Here is a 21,960-nt window from a genome sequence, read left to right on the forward strand (position 1 = left end):
GGGGGGGGGGGGGGGGGAAGTAGTGGAAACAGAGACACATAGGGAGAAATAGAGAGAAATAAATAAAAAAATAGCAAAACAGACTGGGTGTGGTGGTGGAATGATGGCTGCATAGTGCTGGAATGGGAGCAGGAAAGGGGCTGGATGGGTGAGGACAGCGACTAACGGAGGTTGGTGCTCCCAATCCCTTACCTCGTGGCTCATACCCCTCTAATGGACCGAGATACAAGACGTGTCCCATACATCTTCCCACCACCACCTACTCCAGTCAAGTCACTAACATCACCTATCCCATCAAAGGCAGGGCTACCTGTGAAACCAGTCATGTGGTGTACAAGCTAAGCTGCAACCACTTTGCTGGATTCTATGTAGGCATGACAACCAACAAGCTGTCTGTCCGCATGAATGGCCACCAGCAGACTGTGGCCCAGAAACAGGTGGACCTCCCTGTTGCTGAACTTGCTGCCAATTACGGTATCCTTCATTTCAGTGACTGCTTCACAGCCTGTGCCATATGGATCCTTCCCACCAACACCAGCTTTTCTGAGTTGTGCCTCAACCTTCATTAGTTGCTGTCCTCACCCATCCAGCCCCTTCTCTGCTCCCATTCCAGCACTACACAGCCATCATTCCACCACCACACGTGGTATTTTTTTAAATTTATTTAATTTTTTAAATTTATTTCTCTCTATGTGCCTCCTTTTCCACTACTTCCCCTACCCACCTCCCCACCTTTCCCCTGCCCGCCGCCCAACCTGCAGCACTTCCGGTCCACCATCCCCACCATACTATTTCTTGTATCCCACCTGGAAGGCGGCGCATGGGTCTGTTCCTGAAAACTGACGAAGAGGCCGAATGAAAGGAAGTGAGTTGGAGCAGGTGAGGTAAAGCACATAAGTACTGCAAGTTAAGTAAAAGAGGTTTTGACTGGTGCATGAATATATATAAATGTATATGTAACTTTATACAGATGAGCACATAGATGTGCAGCCAAAGTCCAGATAAGAAAGGCTCAATAGCAGGCTAAGCTAAAGTGATGGTTCTCGGCTGTCTGGTCTTCATGAACTGGGCGAAAGTGGAGTGGCACTCATAGAGCTGCACAGCGTTGGCTAGAGGGTGCTGTGGTCAGTGAAGATCTTCCGCTCTCGCAGTGCCAACCTAAACTGTGGCATCAGAACTATCGATACCACATCCCTCCCCCCTGAAATGGTGCACCGCCATTGAGTAGGGCTTCTGACGGTGGGTGGAAGGACCCAGGGGTGGCGCAACTGAAGGGGGGAACAGCGGAACTGCCACCCCCCAATTGCTCGTGAGGGGGTGAGGAAAATGCCCTGTTGAAAACCTGCCCAGGACACACACCTCCACTGGGTCTGCTCGGATGAGGAGGTGGAGGAACAACCCCCATGGGCGCCGGCGGCAGCGGCAGCAGCGGCGGCAGCATGACGGCAGCCTCAGCGTCCATCAGTTCTGGCATCGCGGAGGAACACAGCAGCAGCGGCAGCCGTGGGTGGGGCTGTGGTGGTGGCAGGAGGCACCCGCCCAGAGCAGGAGACTGGACCGGTGGCGGTGGCAGGAGCGCCCGTGGTGGAGGCGCTGTCGGTGGAGCCGTGGACTGAGGCGGCAGAATCTGCGAGGCCTCCAATTCTGCCGGAAAAGAACCAGTGGCAGAAAACTGAGTGCGGCACAAATGGATCTGATTCCAGTGTCTCTTGACAGTGCTGGAGGGACCAGAAATTAAAAATAAGGTACAGCCAAGCTGGCAAAGAATGCACCCCTGCTCCCAGTGATGCCTACCAGAGAAAACACGATAGAACACCAAAGCATGGTGCACCAAGCCAGAACGAGGTGAAGCAGTGGGAGAGCACAGCAGCCAGTGCAATAGCTGCAAGAGTGACCAATGGGCGTGGCCATGTAGCAGTTCAATTGGGGAACAGGTGCCGCACAGCTGAGAGCGATAGGAAGCAAGAAAAGCCCCTAGCACGTGCTCGCCATTTGAGTGGGGGTGGAACGGGGCTGAGATGAGATGGCGAATGCCATTACAGCACAGAACACTTCAAACTTGGAGGATACAAATTCAGTGTCATTGTCGGAGACAATAACTTCAGAAAGGCTGTCAATGCAAAAAAAAGATGACAAAGCCCTTACAGTACTGGTAGATGTAGTAGAAGACAGAAGCACAACAAAAGGAAAGTTGCTGTATGCATCAATAACTATCAACCAGCAGGTGTCCCAGAAAGGACCTGCAAAATCAATATGAACGCGCTGCCAAGGCGCAGTAGGAGTCGGCCATGCAAAGAAGCGCTGGTGTGGAGCAGATTGGTGCTCCACACAAGACAGACAATTAGCAAGCAAATTCTCAATTTGTTTATCAATGCCATCCAAGTGCAGTAACGACGCGCTAATTGCTTTGTCCACACTATACCCCAATGACCAGCATGCAGTAATCAGAGGATTTCTGACTGCAATGAACAATGTACAACCACATGAGACTGATCATTTTCAATTCGTAAGAAAATAACACCATGGTGTACAGACAATTTGTGATGTTGCGCAAAGGAATGTCGAACAAGGGGATCACGAATCTGTGTAGCAGACAAAGGCCATTGAATACGAATATATTGCAAAAGAATCTGCAAAGAAGCATCAGCAGCTGTTGTGGAAGCAATACGACAAAACACCACTTTAAAACCATCAGCTAATTCCTTATCTTGTGAATCAACAAACATGCATGACAATTTGGAAGAACCAAACACTTAGTCAGGACCGATAGTCAGATGAGACAGAGCATCGGCATTGCCATGCTGGGCCATAGGCCGAAACAAAATTTTGTAATTGTAGTTAGACAAAAACAAAGACCAATGTTGCAACTTGTGTGCAGTACGGGTTGGAACTGGCTTTGACGGGTGAAACATCGATGTCAAAGGCTTATGGTTGGTGACCAAATAGAACTTGTGACCGTACAAAAAATCATGAAACTTTGTCACTCCATATACAATAGCTAAAGCTTCTTTCTCGATTTGAGAATAGTTTTGTTGGGCAGAACTGAGAAACTTAGACACAAAAGTGATCGGGCGATCGACAGAATTAATGCAGTGCAAGAAAACCACTCCCATGCCTTGAGAAGATGCCATGACAGCCAACACCTGGTTATAGAGGGATTGAAAGGAATCGAACAGCAATCACTCAACAAAGCAGATTTGACCTTGTGGAAAGCAGAATCACATTTCGAAGACCAAATGAAAGGAAAGTTTTTATGCCTAATGCGATCCAAAGTCACTGCAATCTGTGCTGTGTTTGGTATAATCTGATCATAATATGTAATTTTGCCTAACACAGACTGAAGTTCTTTCAAGTTCCTGGGTGCTGGCAAGTCTCTAATCGCATGGAGACATGACGGTGAGGGGTAGATACCCTGTCTGTTAATCATATGTCCTAAATACGGAATCTCAGTTTGAAAAAAATTGCACTTGTCTCTGTTACACTTGAGTCCTGCCTGCAAAAGTACAGTAAATAAGGCACACGAATTCTGCAAATGTTCATCAGGGGTGCGCCCTGATATGATACGACAACATTGTTCAGATAACTGGAACAACCAGTGACAGTGGCACACAACTGCTGCAAGTAAGACTGAAAAGTAGCAGGAGCCGAAGCACAACCGAACAGAAGGTGGCAAAACCTGAACATTCCAAGGTGAGTGTTGATCACAAAATAGCGTTGTGACTGTTCGACAAGTGGACTTTGAAAGTATGCATCCTGCAAGTCAGTCATGGAAAAGAATTTTCCCACACCAAGCTTATCAAAATTGTCTTCAGAATGGGGTAAGGGAAACATAGCGACCACTGTCTGGGATTTACTGTAGACTTAAAGTCAGCACAAATATGGAGATGACCATTTGGCTTTTTCACACACACTATAGGTGAAGCCCATTGCAAAGCAGAAACAGGTTCAATGACCCCACTGTCTTGCAAATGTGTAAGTTCAGCAGCTATGGCGTCGCACAGTGCATCCAGTACCGGGTGTGCATGCTGGAAAATAGGCATGGCAATATCTTTAACTGTATGTGCTGCAAAGTCCATGGCACAAGCAAGACCATCAGAAAAGAGTTCAGCAAAATCATCGTGTAGTGCAGCAACACTGTCTGCATGGTCACTAGCGCTGATGTAAAGTACATTGTCCTGAATTGCAATGCCAGAAAGTTCAAATGCGTCCATGCCAGAAATATTTGTAGCATGACTACAGTGGAACACATGAAAAGACACTGTACGTGTCATTGCACTATACGTGACTTGCAAACTACACACTCTGAGCACTGAGATTTCCTGTCCAGTAAATGCAGTCAGTGTGGAATGTGAACGATGAAGTGGGGAGCGAGCGAAGCAAGTCACATGTTGATCTGTTCAGTAAAGAAACTGATGCACCACTGTCCAGCTGCATGCAAACAGAATGTCCACAAGTGTCCAAAGTCACAAAAAATTTCCTCACATCAGGCTGAATGTGAGAGGAAGTGTCTGGCAAAACTTTTTTATTCACATGACGAGCTGTAGAAGCACGGGAAGCAGAAGGGTGTGAATAAATGGCATTAACGTCCATAGGCTGATGTGTATCGTGATTATGGTGGTTCCATCGTGGTGACATCCACATGAGTCACGCGAATGGGAGACAGGTTGTGAATTAGAGTTTCTCTTATTACACAGAGCTTGCACATGTCCTTTCTTATTACAAAAATAACACTGTGGGGATGGGCAACTGTCCTGTGGGTGGGCACAAAAACAGTTTGGACATGATATCAGTTTCTTAGTGGATGACTGGCTTGATACTTGTTTACTTGTGCATGAGTGGTGTGGTGTGGCTAGCTGTGCCGGGGCAGGTGGGGAGGACACATGTTGTGCCACGCTAACAGTACACTCACCTGTGGTTACGTCGAATGCAGAAGTCGCCATATCTAATGTATCTTGTCTGTCTAGCAAGTCCACTACTTCCTGCAAAGACAGGTTTTTAAAGATTTGCTCACGGATGCGGTGGTCTGCCACATTCTGGACAATAGTGTCTCTAATCATGATATCCACTTATGAGCATCCACATGAGCAATTAAAGTCAGAATCAGATGTTATTCCCTGAAGGTCCACTAACCATGATTTATTTGACTGAGTAGGACCACTCTGGAGATGAAGAATTTGTAGCATGCAGCTGCCACATTTACAGTCATGGAAGTGGGAGTTCACTGCAGCAATCACTTTGTTGTAAGTTTTAGTTTCTGGGCAGGGGGTGGGAAACAATTTTATGAGCACACAGTATAACAAAATACCCACATTGGCAATGAAAAAGGCAAGCTGCTCTGTACTTGGTATGTAGTATGCTGTGAAGTGTGCCTTGAGCTTGGTGATGTATTCTGGCCGGCATTCAACGTCCAGATTGAAGGCACGAAATGGCGGCGCCGGAGGTGTCGTCGGTGGTACAGTCGGTGGCATCGGAGGTGTCACAGTAGCTGCAGTTTGTAGTGTGACCAGTCCATTTACAGATGCAAGCAGCTGCGTCATTTGCTGAGCCTGAAACCATACAAGTAGCCTGTTCCTGTGGTAAAGCCATCATTTACACAGGAAAAAAAATTTATTCTGATTTTCGCCGTTTTGTCGCGTCCCAAGCGTGGGTATTGCGAGGGATTGAGCGACACGGTTCGTGGATGGGATTTAGCCGGTTGACCTTAGTGAGAGGGAGACTTTTTGATCTGGCTAAGATGTAGAAATCCCTGGTGTGAAGGTACAAGGCTAGGAAGCGGGTAGAATTAAAGTCTTGATAACTTTAACATATTGCAGTTTATTCTAACTGAATACAGCTCACCCTAACTGCGCGGTGATTGCATTCACAGGAAGGCCAAGTCTAACACAGAGACAGTGACTGACTCCACCATTCTGACTGCCTACTAGAAGTTCTGCAACGTTTCCTAACACCCTACGTTAGAGTCCCGCGGCTACGCCTTAACGCTCTCCAGCGACTATCTCCGGCTGCCTGCCTACAGCCCGTTCCCCAGCCCAAGTCAGCTGCTGCTATCACTCTCTAACTCTTCGCCCTCACCAGACAAGACCCGACACGACAAGACCTCAGAGCGGCGTGCTCTCGGGTTTTGTTAGCATTTCCCCTTCGACCCCGCCAGCGCTTGGCATGACGTAGCGTCGAAGGCAACGTGTCCTTATTTGGTATCGTTAATGCATTGTTGTTGCTATTGTTCTTCAGAGGCTGAGTGGAGGGATAGAGGCGCCTCTCCCTATATGGTCACGCACTGCGTCCTGAGCCCTTCTTTGGCTCCTCATGACGTAGCGCGGTCCCCACCAAGGGCGCTCTTTCTTTCTCTCTCCACTCCCAGACCTCTCTCTCTAGCCAGGAATGCATCTATTTATATTCCTTGCTTGATTGCTTATCATGAGTCCCTGCACAGACCTTCGTTTGTATCTGCTGGCTGTTTACTTTCTTATCAAGCACCCAGCTGCCCAGCAGTTTGAGTGCCGCCTCGTCTGACCCTTCGGCCATGCCTGGCATCCAGCGCTACAATTTTAACTTCCTCCTACATACTATTCTTAAGGTACTGCAATTAGACTTGGCTTGTTCCTGTGGTTACAACAGTTTCTCATTGCCAATAATTTTGTATCCTGCCTGCAAGGCAGTACATGGATCTGCTCCTGAAAACTGACAAAGAGGCCGAATGAAAGGAAGTGAGTAGGAGCAGATGAGGTAAAGCATGTTGGAACTGCAAGTTGAGTAAAAGAGGTTTTGACTGGTGCATAAATATATACAAATGTATATGTAACTTTATACAGATGAGCACGTAGGTGTGCAGCCAAAGTCCAGATAAGAAAGTCTCAATAGCAAGCTAAGCTAAAGTGATGGTTCTCGGTTCTCTGCTCTTCATGAACTGGGCAAAAGTGGAGCGGTGCTCGTAGAGCTGCATAGCGTTGGCTAGAGGGCGCTGTGGTTGGCAAAGATCTTCTGCTCGGGTAGTGACAACCTACACTTTGGCATCGGAACTATTGATAATACACTATCCCTCCCCCTCCCCACCCCAACCTCCTCCTTTCCTCCACCCAGTCACCACTGCCATCATGCACTGGTGCTGCTGCTCACAGTGTGGTTTCAGTTGTCTGAGGCTGCAGTCTTGTGTGAGTGAGTTGTGTTTGCATGAGAGTGTGTGTGTGTGTGTGTGTGTGTGTGTGTGTGTGTGTGTGTGTGTGTGTGTGTCTATTGTTGACTAAGGTCATTGGCTGAAAGCATTAAGTGTGAAAATATTTTTGTTGTGCCTATCTGCGACTCAGTATCTCCACTATATGGTGAGTATCAGCCTTCGTTCTCATAATATTGTTACAAACAGCATTAAGAGTGAAGAACTTAGTAGGGAAGAAGGGAAAGCAGAAAGATGGAAGGAGTATATAGAGGGTCTATACAAGGGCGATGTACTTGAGGACAATATTATGGAAATGGAAGAGGATGTAGATGAAGATAAAATGGGAGATATGATACTGCGTGAAGACCTTCACAGAGCACTGAAAGACCTGAGTCGAAACAAGGCCCTGGAAGTAGACAACATTACATTAGAACTACTGACGGCCTTGGGAGAGCCAGTCCTGACAAAACTCTACCATCTGGTGAGCAAGATGTATGAGACAGGCGAAATACCCTCAGACTTCAAGAAGAATATAATAATTCCAATCCCAAAGAAAGCAGGTGTGGACAGATGTGAAAATTACTGAACTATCAGTCACAGCTGCAAAATACTAACGCGAATTCTTTACAGTCGAATGGAAAAACTGGTAGAAGTCGACCTTGGGGAAGATCAGTTTGGATTCTGTAGAAATATTGGAACATGTGAGGCAATACTGACCCTACGACTTATCTTAGAAGCTAGATTAAGGAAAGGCAAACCTACATTTCTAGCATTTGTAGACTTGGAGAAAGCTTTTGACAACGTTGACTGGAATACTCTCTTTCAAATTCTGAAGGAGGCAGGGGTAAAATATAGGGAGCAAATGGCTATTTACAATTTGTACCAAATGGCAGTTATAAGAGTTGAGGGGCATGAAAGGGAAGCAGTGGTTGGGAAGGGAGTGAGACAGGGTTGTAGCCTCTCCCCAAAGTTATTCAATCTGTATATTGAGCAAGCAGTGAAGGAAACAAAAGAAAAATTCGGAGTAGGTATTAAAATTCATTGGGGAGAAAACAAAAAACTTGAGGTTCGCCGATGACATTGTAGTTCTGTCAGAGACAGCAAAGGACTTGGAAGAGCAGTTGAATGGAATGGATAGTGTCTTGAAAGGAGGATATAAGATGAACATCAACAAAAGCAAAACGAGGATAATGGAATGTAGTCGAATTAAGTCGGATGATGCTGAGGATATTAGATTAGGAAATGAGACACTTAAAGTAGTAAAGGAGTTTTGCTATTTGGGGAGCAAAATAACTGATGATGGTTGAAGTAGAGAGAATAGACTGGCAATGGGAAGGAAAGTGTTTCTGAACAAGAGAAATTTGTTAACATTGAGTATAGATTTAAGTGTCAGAAAGTCGTTTCTGAAATTATTTGTATGGAGTGCAGCCATGTATGGAAGTGAAACATGGACGATAAATAGTTTAGACAAGAAGAGAATAGAAGCTTTCGAAATGTGGTGCTACAGAAGAATGCTGAAGATTAGATGGGTAGATCACATAATTAATGAGGAGGTATTGAATAGGATTGGGGAGAAGAGGAGTTTGTGGCACAACTTGACTAGAAGAAGGGATCGGTTGGTAGGACATGTTCTGAGGCATCAGGGGATCACTAGTTTAGTATTGGAGGGCAGTGTGGAGGGTAAAAATCATAGAGGGAGACCAAGAGATGAATACACCGAGCAGATTCAGAAGGATGTAGGTTGTAGTAGGTACTGGGAGATGAAGAAGCTTGCACAGGATAGAGTAGCATGGAGAGCTGCATCAAACCAGTCTCAGGACTGAAGACCACAACAACAACAACAACTTAGTATGTACTGTCTAACTGAAAAAAAAGCAAAGATGCATATAATGGACACAACATGTCAAAAGAATGGGGAAGACAGATTAGTTAAACAAGTAATACATTATAAACCAATAGGAAACAGAGCTATAGGTTGACCAAGGAACAGATGGCTTCAGTGAAGACAGGACAGTTTGTCAGCCTATTCTAGACAGTAAAGAAGAAAAAGAGGAAGAAGGTGGAAAAGAGATCAGTAGAAATTTGACTGTCAGAAGACCTTATGGCTTAGGATGGTGGTTATCTCTTGGATTCCACATGATATCATGCCAATAAGCAACTCTTTTTCTCTATACAAATGGTGTTTTTTTACTAGTTCAATGAACAAGCGTGGACAATCTGACACCAGAAGCTGAACCTAGCAAGGAGGGCACTTGAAATAACCTACCATTTTACAGTAAATGCATGTGTACTCGTGTAACACCTGCTCAGAAACTTGAGAGTACACTATACATGATCTGATGCAAGTTTAAATGCAAAGGCTCAGTGTACTGTTCTTGTATGAATATGACTAGAAGAGTCTCAGCAGAAGAAATATGGCAGCAGTTGTGAACATCTGGCAATTTTATGCAATGCATCACATCCATTTCAGTTCTCCTCCCATTGTGACACATATCAGTTACTTTGATGGTAAACAGTTGCTAAATATGCAAGCAAACTGAAAATGAATGCTGATACCAAGAACTTATATCTTAAATTACCCCTGGCTACTTCCCTATTCTCTTTTAAATACTACAGCAATGGAGCAACAGTGAACAAACCCATCTGAACTACAAGAGTTCTCACAATCTCCCTGGATGAAACTACAACTACTCTGTCTGCGAGCACCCTTTCTGTAAGTCGGATAATGCTTCCCTGCACTGCTCTTCCCTTTAATAAATTTTCCATGCCAACCCTCCCTCATCTGGGCATTGGACTTTGATCTCTCCCTTTTCTCTTTCTCACATTCTACCATGTGAGGTTTGTGACTGTTTACTGCTTGAATTCGCGTTTTGACACTGACACTAACAGCCATGTGTGTCTCCATCTCATTCCTGCTGCTATAATCCTTTCCACTGGCCCCCCTCCCCTTTTTGAACTGTTTCTCCAGACCTTCATTCAAAAACAGTCTGAACGATCCTGTTATCCACCTGTAATTCATCATGTTACATTTTAATACTCATCTGTATCTACATGTCTACATTTGCTGTCATGCTCAAATTTAAGTAATTGATTTCTACAACCCTCCAGAAATAAAAATATTAATTCCTATAACCTTTCCAAGCTCAAAAAATAGCTCCAGAAATTCTTTATTTTTTTTTTCTTTTTGCATAAAATGGCAAAATGAGTGGAACTGCTAAGAAATAGCTAGGTTATGTGCCAACATGCACTTATATAATATCAACTTGAAAGTGATTACAAAACTGAAAATTAATAAATCTTAAAGTCTAATATTGTATTTTTTTTCTTTTCCATAAAAACAGGTCAGATGCTGGAGATAGCTAGTGAAGTGGTGTTCCTCCTCCTCCTTCTACTCATTGCGAAAGGTTTTACAATTACTCGTGCAAGACTGAGACTCCCTGGAGCTGTAAAACTGACAATCTTCATGAGTGTTTATGTTGTTGCCTCAATTGTGCTTTTTGTTTACAAATTACTGGTAAATATTTAACACACTTTATTTATATTAGTCTGTCTTAATTCTTTCTTTTTGTGTATGAGTATTAAGTACTTATTTTTGTGCCTCCATGTGTTGGGTGTACTTCACTCCCCCAATTCAATATGCAAGCAAGGTTACAGTAATTGACGGCACTGCTATTCATAACATTCTTATACGCACATCAACAACACAAAATGAAGTCTTCAGATCACTATGTCCAAATGCTGATGCTTAACACCACAGCCTGTAACATTGATAAGCATAATAAGTTGGAAACACTGAAGATCACAAATAAAAACATAAATTTATGAATTATTTTTGAAACACAAACTGGAAAAACATACACAATATTTTGAATAAAGGAAAGGGTATAATGTATTCTGAAAGATAATCTTACAGATCTTATTACAATTGTAGTACCAGTAGGTTAAATGCTTGTAAGCCCTGGGTTGAAAAGAGCATCATAACATCATGCAAAGTCCCAAGCAGACTACATTTGACGTTAAGAAACCATGATGATTACAGAATTAAATGACACAATAACTTTACGTCACCAGAATCAAAATATGTGCATGCTAAAAACATTCGACAACCAACATCACATAAATATTTCTTTAATTAAAACAACTAGTTTAACAGACTTTCCTGTGATCTTTGAGCCTTAAAAAATCTTTTTGTTATGAAATGTGTTCATTTTATGCTGGACATTATGCCAAGTTGCCAAACAGATAAAAATCATCACATTATAAAAGATTTGTCATAACTAAAATATTTGGAAATATAAAGCACCTTGTGCAAATGGCCAACAGGGATGAATGTGCGAGTGGATTATCATGATGCAAGAGCCATGAATTTTTCACCATATTTCAGGCCATTTCCTTCTTACACTTTCTTGCAGGCATTGCAACGTATCCTGACAGTACCATCAATTAACTGCTTGCCCCTGTGGCTTGAATTCATGATCAACTAATCCTTCAAAGTCAAAGAAAACAATCAACATGGCTTTGACATTTGATCTGACCTGATGAGTTTTTTTTTGTCTTGGAGAAATTTTCCTGACCCATTGTGAAGATTTAACCTTGGTCTCAACATCATAACTATAGACCCACATCTCCTCACTAGTTATGATTCTCTTAAGGACCATCTCCTTCTCATTTGCATAATCCAAAAGCTCTTCACAGATTTTGCAAGGTGAAGGTCTTTCTGGTCTTGACTCGTGCGATGAAAGTGGCAGCAATGTGATGTATTCCAAGATGCTGTTTCAGGATTTCAGGACTTGATCCAATTGAAATGTTACACATTCTTTTGCAATCTCTCAGACAATCAGTCTTTGATTGGCACACACAATTTCACTGACATCCCTGGCATAAGCATCATCAATAGATGACAAAGGGCATCCTGAACAAGAGTCATCTTTAACTTCTCTCCAGCCATTTTTAAACCAGGTAAACCATTTGTAACACCAAGTATGTCTTAAGCATTCATCACTGTAGGCTTCCTGGATCATTTTGCATGTCTCTGTAAAGATTTTCTTGAGTACCACACAAAATTTAGTGTAGACACATTGCTGCCATCTTGAAATTACCAAACTTTGCAGCACATTGCTCTGCTCAATACAGCACTGAACAATTTCTAACTGACATATGACAATGAAACTTCTGTCAGTTACACATTAACACAGATGTGCACAGGGATGCCAACTGCATTTCACTCCAACACACCATTGACATGAAACTGACATGAAATATTTTAGTTATGACAAACCCTTTATAATGTACTGACTTTTATCCACATGACAACTTGGCCTGGCCTGGAGGGGGGCGGGGGGGTGAGGTGTACTGTACTCCCTCTCACACTTTTGGTGTTACATAATTTGTGACATCACAAGGCAAGCAGCGTACTATTGTACTTTGTTACTGAAGCACATTAAGTATTGCTCAGCATAACAAAAATAACTAAAAATAAATAATGGCATATCCAGGGTACTACAGGTCAGAAGACCTGTACCTGAAATCAGTGAGCTGCCTCTGTTAAAGAAATTCCAAGTGAAGAAAAATGGTAAAATGATGTCTCCCAGGAGGATATACTGATGTGACAACAACAAGGATTAGGATATATTGCTACCCAACACACAGAGAGGTACTGAGCAGTGATAGACTCATATTCTGATCTGAAAAGATGCTTCTCCATAATTTCTGGGCATTATCTGAAAATATGTAAGGTTCTGGGTTTGAGGGGATGAGGAAGTGGCTCTGGTAATTTGCTTCTGTACCAGGTTGGGAGGGTAGTTGCGGGATGCGAAACCTCCCACAGTAGAACCCCAAAAGTGCCCCACTTGTGACAGGATACTTTCCGGGACTGGATTAGACTCTGAATGTGGCTCTCCAGCAGGGATACGACTTCCTCAAATCCTGCCCTGAAATGAGATCGATCCTTCATGAAATCCTCCGCACTCCACCAAGAGTGTCTTTCTGCCGTCCACCTAACCTTCGTAACCTCTTGGTTCATCCCTATGAAATCCCCAAACCACCTTCCCTACCCTCTGACTCCTACCGTTGTAACTGCCCCCGGTCTAAAACCTGTCCCATGCACCCTCCCACCACCACCTACTCCAGTCCTGTAACCCAGAAGGTGCACACGATCAAAGGCAGAGCCACGTGTGAAAGCACTCACGTGATTTACCAACTGACCTGCCTACACTGTGAAGCTTTCTATGTGGGAATGACCAACAACAAACTGTCCATTCACATGAATGGACAAAGGCAGACAGTGTTTGTTGGCAATGAGGATTACCCTGTGACTAAACATGCCTTGGTGCACGGCCAGCACATCTTGGCACAGTGTTACACCGTCCGGGTTATCTGGATACTTCCCACTAACACCAACCTGTCAGAATTCTGGAGATGGGAACTTGCCCTTCAGTATATCCTCTCTTCCCGTTACCCACCTGGCCTCAACCTCCACTAATTTCAAGTTGCCGCCGCTCATACCTCACCTGTCATTCTACAACATCTTTGCCTCTGTACTTCCACCTCGACTGCCATCTCTGCCCAAACTCTTTGCCTTTACAAATATCTGCTTGTGTCTGTATAAGTGCAGATGGATGTGTGTGTGTGTGTGTGTGTGTGTGTGTGTGTGTGTGTGTGTGTGTGTGCGTGTGTGTGTGCGACCTTTTTTCCCCCTAAGGTAAGTCTTTCCGCTCCCGGGATTGGAATGACTCCTTACTCGCTCCCTTAAAACCCACATCCTTTCGTCTTTCCCTCTCCTTCCCTCTTTCCTGATGAAGCAACCGTTGATTGCGAAAGCTTGAATTTTGTGTGTGTGTTTGTGTTTGTTTGTGTGTCTATCAACATGCAAACACTTTCGTTTGGTAAGTTACATCATCTTTGTTTTTAGATATATGTTTCCCACGTGGAATGTTTCCCTCTATTATATTCATACATAAGTTGAGTAGATTACTATAGATATCACTTACATACAGTAATGGTTCATACATTTGTCTTAGTATTCTAATTATACAACATGTTTGAAGAGAGGACGAGCAGATTAGAATTCACTGAGTGAATACAAACATTTATTTACTTAGAAGGCTTTTAACTTCCTTTGGAACAGTTTTGGTTCACAAGTTTTCAAAGCTTGTGGCAGCTTGTTGAACCATATCTACCCATTAATATAAAGACTAATGTCAGTTATGTTTAATTTTGTCCTCTGCCTAAAGTAGTTTTCTTATTTCTAGTATCATAATTGTGTATATCACTGCACTTATTTAGTTTGTTTTGACTATTCAGAATTAATGTAACAAGTTTATACAAATACAAGGAATATACTGTTAGATATTTATAAAAGATTCACGACTGGAGTCTGTGGACTTTAGTCAATGCATTAACCTAATGGCTCTTTTCTGTAACAATAATATTACATTCTGGTGTATGTCTGTTGCACAACCCCACAGTTCAATACCAGAATCCAGAAATGGATAAACTGTTCCATTTTTTTTTGGTCATCAGTCTACTGACTGGTTTGATACGGCCCGCCACGAATTCCATTCCTGTGCTAACCTCTTCATCTCAGAGTAGCACTTGCAACCTACGTCCTCAATTATTTGCTTGACGTATTCCAATCTCTGTCTTCCTCTACAGTTTTTGCCCTCTACAGCTCCCTCTAGTACCATGGAAGTCATTCCCTCATGTCTTAGCAGATGTCCTATCATCCTGTCCCTTCTCCTTATCAGTGTTTTCCACATATTCCTTTCCTCTCCGATTCTGCGTAGAACCTCCTCATTCCTTACTTTATCAGTCCACCTAATTTTCAACATTCGTCTATAGCACCACATCTCAAATGCTTCGATTCTCTTCTGTTCCAGTTTTTCCATAGTGCATGTTTCACTACCATACAATGCTGTACTCCAGACGTACATCCTCAGTAAATTCTTCCTCAAATTAAGGCCGGTATCTGATATTAGTAGACTTCTCTTGGCCAGAAATGCATTTTTTGCCATAGCGAGTCTGCTTTTGATGTCCTCCTTGCTCCGTCCATCATTGGTTATTTTACTGCCTAGGTAGCAGAATTCCTTAACTTCATTGACTTCGTGACCATCAATCCTGATGTTAAGTTTCTCGCTGTTCTCATTTCTACTACTTCTCATTACCTTCGTCTTTCTCCGATTTACTCTCAAACCATACTGTGTACTCATTAGACTGTTCATTCTGTTCAGCAGATCATTTAATTCTTCTTCACTTTCACTCAGGATAGCAATGTCATCACCAAATCGTATCATTGATATCCTTTCACCTTGTATTTTAATTCCACTCCTGAACCTTTCTTTTATTTCCATCATTGCTTCCTCGATGTACAGATTGAAGAGTAGGGGCGAAAGGTTACAGCCTTGTCTTACACCCTTCTTAATATGAGCACTTCATTCTTGATCGTCCACTCTTATTATTCCCTCTTGGTTGTTGTGCATATTGTATATTGTACATATCGTATATGACCCGTCTCTCCCTATAGCTTACCCCTACTTTTTTCAGAATCTCGAACAGCTTGCACCATTTTATATTGTCTAACACTTTTTCCAGGTCGACAAATCCTATGAAAGTGTCTTGATTTTTCTTTAGCCTTGCTTCCATTATTAGCCGTAATGTCAGAATTGCCTCTCTCGTCCCTTTACTCTTCCTAAAGCCAAACTGATCGTCACCTTTTCCATTCTTCTGTATATTATTCTTGTAAGCAGCTTCGATGCATGAGCTGTTAAGCTGATTGTGCGATAATTCTCGCACTTGTCAGCTCTTGCCGTCTTTGGAATTGTGTGGATGATGCTTTTCTGAAAGTCAGATGGTATGTCGTCAGCCCCTATATTCTACACACCAACGTGAATAGTCGTTTTGTTGCCACTTCCCCCAATGATTTTAGAAATTCTGATGGAATGTTATCTATCCCTTCTGCCTTATTTGACTGTAAGTCCTCCAAAGCTCTTTTAAATTCCGATTCTAATACTGGATCCCCTATCTCTTCTAAATTGACTGCTGTTTCTTCTTCTATTACATCAGACAAATCTTCACCTTCATAGAGGCTTTCAATGTATTCTTTCCACCTATCTGCTCTCTCCTCTGCATTTAACAGTGGAATTCCCGTTGCACTCTTAATGTTACCACCATTGCTCTTAATGTCACCAAAGGTTGTTTTGACTTTCCTGTATGCTGAGTCTGTCCTTCCGACAATCATATCTTTTTCGATGTCTTCACATTTTTTCTGCAGCCATTTTGTCTTAGCTTCCCTGCACTTCCTATTTATTTCATTCCTCAGCGACTTGTATTTCTGTATTCCTGATTTTCCCGGAACGTGTTTGTACTTCCTCCTTTCATCAATCAACTGGAGTATTTCTTCTGTTACCCATTGTTTCTTCGCAGCTACCTTCTTTGTACCTATGTTTTCCTTCCCAACTTCTGTGATGGCCCCTTTTAGCGATGTCCATTCCTCTTCAACTGCAATGCCTACTGCGCTATTCATTATTGCTGTATCTATAGCGTTAGAGAACTTCAAACGTATCTCGTCATTCCTTAGTACTTCCGTATCCCACTTCTTTGCGTATTGATTCTTCCTGACTAACGTCTTGAACTTCAGCCTACTCATCATCACTACTATATTGTGATCTGAGTCTATATCTGCTCCTGTGTATGCCTTACAATCCAGTATCTGATTTCGGAATCTCTGTCTGACCATGATGTAATCTAATTGAAATCTTCCCGTATCTCCTGGCCTTTTCCAAGTATACGTCCTCCTCTTGTGATTCTTGAACAGGGTATTCGCTATTACTAGCTGAAACTTGTTACAGAACTCAATTAGTCTTTGTCCTCTTTCATTCCTCGTCCCAAGCCCATATTCTCCTGTAACCTTTTCTTCTACTCCTTCCCCTACAACTGCATTCCAGTTGCCCATGACTATTAGATTTTCGTCCCCCTTTACATACTGCATTACCCTTTCAATATCCTCATACACTTTCTCTATCTGTTCATCTTCAGCTTGCGACGTCGGCATGTATACCTGAACTATCGTTGTCGGTGTTGGTCTGCTGTCGATTCTGATTAGAACAACCCAGTCACTGAACTGTTCACAGTAACACACCCTCTGCCCTACCTTCCTATTCATAACGAATCCTACACCTGTTATACCATTTTCTGCTGCTGTTGATATTACCCGATACTCATCTGAGCAGAAATCCTTGTCTTCCTTCCACTTCACTTCACTGACCCCTACTATATCTAGATTGAGCCTTTGCATTTCCCTTTTCAGATTTTCTAGTTACCCTACCACGTTCAAGCTTCTGACATTCCACGCCCCAACTCATAGAACGTTATCCTTTCGTTGATTATTCAATCTTTTTCTCATGGTAACTTCCCCCTTGGCAGTCCCCTCTCGGAGATCCGAATGGGGGACTATTCCGGAATCTTTTGCCTATGGAGAGATCATCATGACACTTCTTCAATTACAGGCCACATGTCCTGTGGATACACATTACGTGTCTTTAATGCAGTGGTTTCCATTGCCTTCTGCATCATCATGTCGTTGATCATTGCTGATTCTTCCGCCTTTAGGGGCAATTTCCCACCCCTAGGACAAGAGAGTGCCCTGAAACTCTATCCGCTCCTCCGCCCTCTTTGACAAGGCCGTTGGCAGAATGAGGCTGACTTCTTATGCCGGAAGTCTTTGGCCGCCAATGCTAATGAAACTGTTCCATGGAGAACAATTTGGATTAGCACTATTTTTGCCAACTGGCTCATAAGATACAGGCTACTGCTGATTTTCTCTCACACAGAAGTAATGTGGTTTACCTAACAGAGATTTTTGTCCAAGTGGACACCAAGAAATTTAATGTTGTCTGTTTCTGCTGATGTAATACCACAAATATTGTTTATTTCAGCTTCATGAGAACAAGTTGTTTTAAATGTTAGTAGCTGACTTTTACTGATGTTGGTGTCCAGACCCTGATCTAGAAAATAGGTGGTTACTTCCATCAAACTCTTAGCTGCAACTGAGTGTAATGTCTACAACTCTGTTTCATAAAATAAGAGGGAGCTGTCATCAGCATAGGTTACTAGATGTGAGTTGAAAGGTTGTGTCAAGTCATTGACATAAACGAAGAAGAGAAAGAGACCAAGGATCAATCCCTTTGGTACCCCCTGGATTACTGTATCTCCAGAAGATTGGAAATCTATTACCTTGTTACCTATTTTACATGGAAGTTTAGTACACTGTTTGCTATTTATCAAGTATGTGGTCAGTAATTGTGTAGATGAGTCCTCGATGTTGTAAGCCTTCAATTTCTTAATGAGCAACCCATGGTTGACTGAGTTGAAAGCTTTGGAAAGATCTAAGAATATGGCAGCTTTCTTCATACCTTGGTCTTGGAGAGTGTACACTTTATGGAGAAATTCAGCAGCTGCAGTCAAGAATGAGATTTTCACTGTGCAGCAGAGTGTGCACTGATATGAAACTTCCTGGCCGATTAAAACTGTGTGCTGGACTGGGACTTGAACTCGGGACCATCACCTTTCGTGGGCAAATGCTCTACCATGTGAGCTACCCAAGTACGACTCACGCCCCGTCCTCACAGCTTTGCTTCTGCCAACGTTCCAAACTTTACAGAAGCTCTCCTGCGAACCTTGCAGAACTAGCACTCCTGAAAGAAATGATATTTCGGAGACATGGCTTAGCCACAGCCTGGGGGATGTTTCCAGAGTGAGATTTTCACTCTGCAGGGGAGTGTGTGCTGATATGAAACTTCCTGGCAGATTAAAACTGTGTGCCCGATCGAGATTCGGGCACACAGTTTTAATCTGCCAGGAAGTTGCATACCTGCATGATGCTGAGGTATTCCTGTGACTGCTGAGATCCCCAGAGCTCTCACTGATTGGAGACATGTGGCACCACCTCAGAGATTAACTCTGTCCGAGTGCCAGTATGCGGGATATTGAGAAGTTGTGGACCGGTTTGCCTCGGGCCTTATGATACCCTTCCCAGCTGAGTCGATGCATGCATCTGGGCTAGAGGAGGTGCAGCATCGTACTGATCGGTGGGCCTGTATTGCCAAGTTCTTCACAAACTCGACTTGAATACACACTCATTTGAATAACGTGACGTACCCTCTCGAGTCATGAAGTTTCATTATGTTTCCTGCTCCCTTTCCATGTTTATTACTTTCTTTGATATTCAGAATTCTTCTGTGGAGCAGAAGGGGTTACCAGTTATCGAGCATATATGATTTCGACCTGTGTTTATTTCATTATCTCTTAGATTCTGCACATTAATGGGTAAGTGATCAAAGATTTTTATGGACAAATTCCTCATCAACTATAACTAGCACTATAGCACCCATTGAAATATGAACCTAATACACACAATGGAATATAAGGAACTGAAGTAATTGGCATGTAGACATGGCCCCTTGTCTAGGATTCTGAGTAGAGTTCTGTATTTTGGCATAATGTTCTTATAAAAGCAAATAGAAGATGCAAAGAAAGAAACTGACAATGTTTAAAAATTCAAAAGTGATTTAAAAGTGTATCTTTTTAGTCTCTCCTTTTTCAAATATGTGATTTTATCTATACTGAAGAACTTGTAAACACTTGTTGGCTTTATGAAAAGTTGGAAATGTCCAATGTGAAGAGGCTTCTATGCTCACAGTATGTAGGTAGCTGTTATGCTCTGCTAATTGTCACTTTAATCATATACAAGGTCTGTTCAAAAAATTCTGCAACTTTGTCCACAAAATTTTTCTGCATTTATCTTTTACTTATTGTGCATGGTCTACTTTGAAACACTCTCCTCCACAGTTGATACACCACTCCCAATGCCGTTTCCACTTTCAGAAGCAGTCTCAATACGCCTCTTGCCAGTGCATGTGAAGCACCATCTGCAAATTTTCTTTTATCTTGTCTGTTGTTACAAGTTTTCATCCTGTCAATGAGGTACCCAACTTCAGAAGTAAAAAAAAAAAAAAAAACGTCCACAGAGGATGAGGCAGCACAGTGATTTTGTTTTTTTGTGCAGTAGTCACTCACCAACAGGGATGAATGTGCATCTGCATTATCATGATGCGAGAGCCACAAAATTGTCTCGCCACTTTTCCAGCTGTTTCCTTCTCGCATTTTCTCCCAGGCATCTCAATATGTCCTGATAGTGCCACTGATTAACTGTTTGCCCCTGTGACATGAATTTGTGATCAACTAATCCTTCAAACTCAAAGAAAACTATCAGCATAGCTTTGACATTTGAGTTGAATGAAGTGCATAAAGTAAACACATCATTGCTAATTGATCACTCAAGTGCGAAAATTGGAAAACGCGAGAAGATCTGTGTTTTAGGGAATAGTCATGCCTGGGGAATTTTCACAGTGTTAATGGAAAAATACTTCATGGCATCTGGATTCGTGAGCCTGGGGCTCCATTATCAGAACTAACAAACCTAACAAAATCTAATGAAGTAACTAACTTGACTAAGGATGCTTTTGTTGTTTTGCTCAGAGGAGCTAATGAAGTTTATAGAAACGAATCATACAAGGCTATCACAGGACTGAGAAATTGTCTAAATAATTTAACTCATACAAATGTTCTCTTTGTGAATGTCCCACAGCGTCATGACTTACCGAGTTGATCATGTGTAAACCGCAAAATTAGTGTCGCTAACAAGAGCTTCATTGAAATATGTACTCGTTTCCAGAATGTTGATGTTGTAGACACAAACATTTTAGAGCGAAAGTTATATACAGCTCATGGCCTTCATTTAAATGCATCAGGAAAAGAGGTTCTTGCTGATAAAATATTTACTAGTATCTTGCCTGACAATGAAGAAACCAGGGCAATTAGCAATCTAAGGCATATTATAAACCTTTTTGGAGAGCAGCAAACAGTAAAGCCCCCAATCAGTTGCAAATTATGAAGTGGTTTAAACCCAGTAGGCCAGAAATGAACAATCAAATTGTAAAACAGCCTCAAATTATGAAATGGTTCAAACCCATAAGGACAGTGGTGAATGAAGCAAAAATTTTGCAAACTCCAAAAATAACTTCAGCACTTGATCGTAACCAAGAAGCCATACTCAACAAACACACCAAGAATTTTTTAGGCATAATGTCACCTGCAGAAGAAAAAGAAGCAAAAGAAATTCCACCAACAGAAGAAAACACAACAGCCAAGCAGACTGCAGATGGAACAGCAAGCAGACGGAAAGTAGTACACCCACTACATCTGAAAGATTTTTTAACAATACCAGAGAAGGAAAGTTGCTACTCAGCTTATAGCGGAGATGCTGAGTCATGATAGGCCCAAGAAAAAGATTCACAGAATTATAGCTTTCAGCCATTAAGGCCTTTGTCAGCAGTAGACACACGTACACACACACACACACACACACACACACACACACACACACACACACACACACTCCACGCAAATGCAACTTGCACAAATGTCTGCGCTCTCAGAGAACTGAAACCACACTGTGAGCAGCAGCACCAGTGCATGATGGGAGTCACAACTGGGTGGTGATAAGGAGGAGGCTGGAGTGGGGAGGGGGAGGGATAGTATGGTGGGAGTGGTGGACACTGAAGTGTTGCAGCTTAGACGGAGGGCAGGAGAGAAGGTGTGGAGGGGGGAGGGGGTAAATAGCAGAAAGGAGAGAAATAAAAAGAAATTAAAAGACTGGGTATGGCAGTGAAATGATGGCTGTGTAGTACTGGAATGGGAACAGAGAGGGGGCTGGGTGCATGAGGACAGTGACTAACGAAGGTGTTCCCGTG

At 42.7% G+C, this 21,960-nt stretch overlaps 1 protein-coding gene across 3 annotated transcripts in view; it reads left to right on the forward strand.

Annotated features, from left to right (window-relative positions):
• Positions 1 to 21,960, forward strand: part of LOC124545179 (transmembrane protein 145-like) — a 116,377-nt gene that overhangs the window by 51,716 nt on the left and 42,701 nt on the right. For all 3 annotated transcript variants that reach the window (XM_047124018.1, XM_047124020.1, XM_047124021.1), the window contains one exon: positions 10,495 to 10,667. In XM_047124018.1, coding sequence (XP_046979974.1) covers positions 10,495 to 10,667 — 173 coding nt within the window. The remainder of the gene's footprint in view (positions 1 to 10,494; positions 10,668 to 21,960) is intronic.

This window comes from Schistocerca americana, chromosome 8 (genome assembly GCF_021461395.2).
Source record: "Schistocerca americana isolate TAMUIC-IGC-003095 chromosome 8, iqSchAmer2.1, whole genome shotgun sequence".
Taxonomy (NCBI): Eukaryota; Metazoa; Arthropoda; class Insecta; order Orthoptera; family Acrididae; genus Schistocerca; species Schistocerca americana.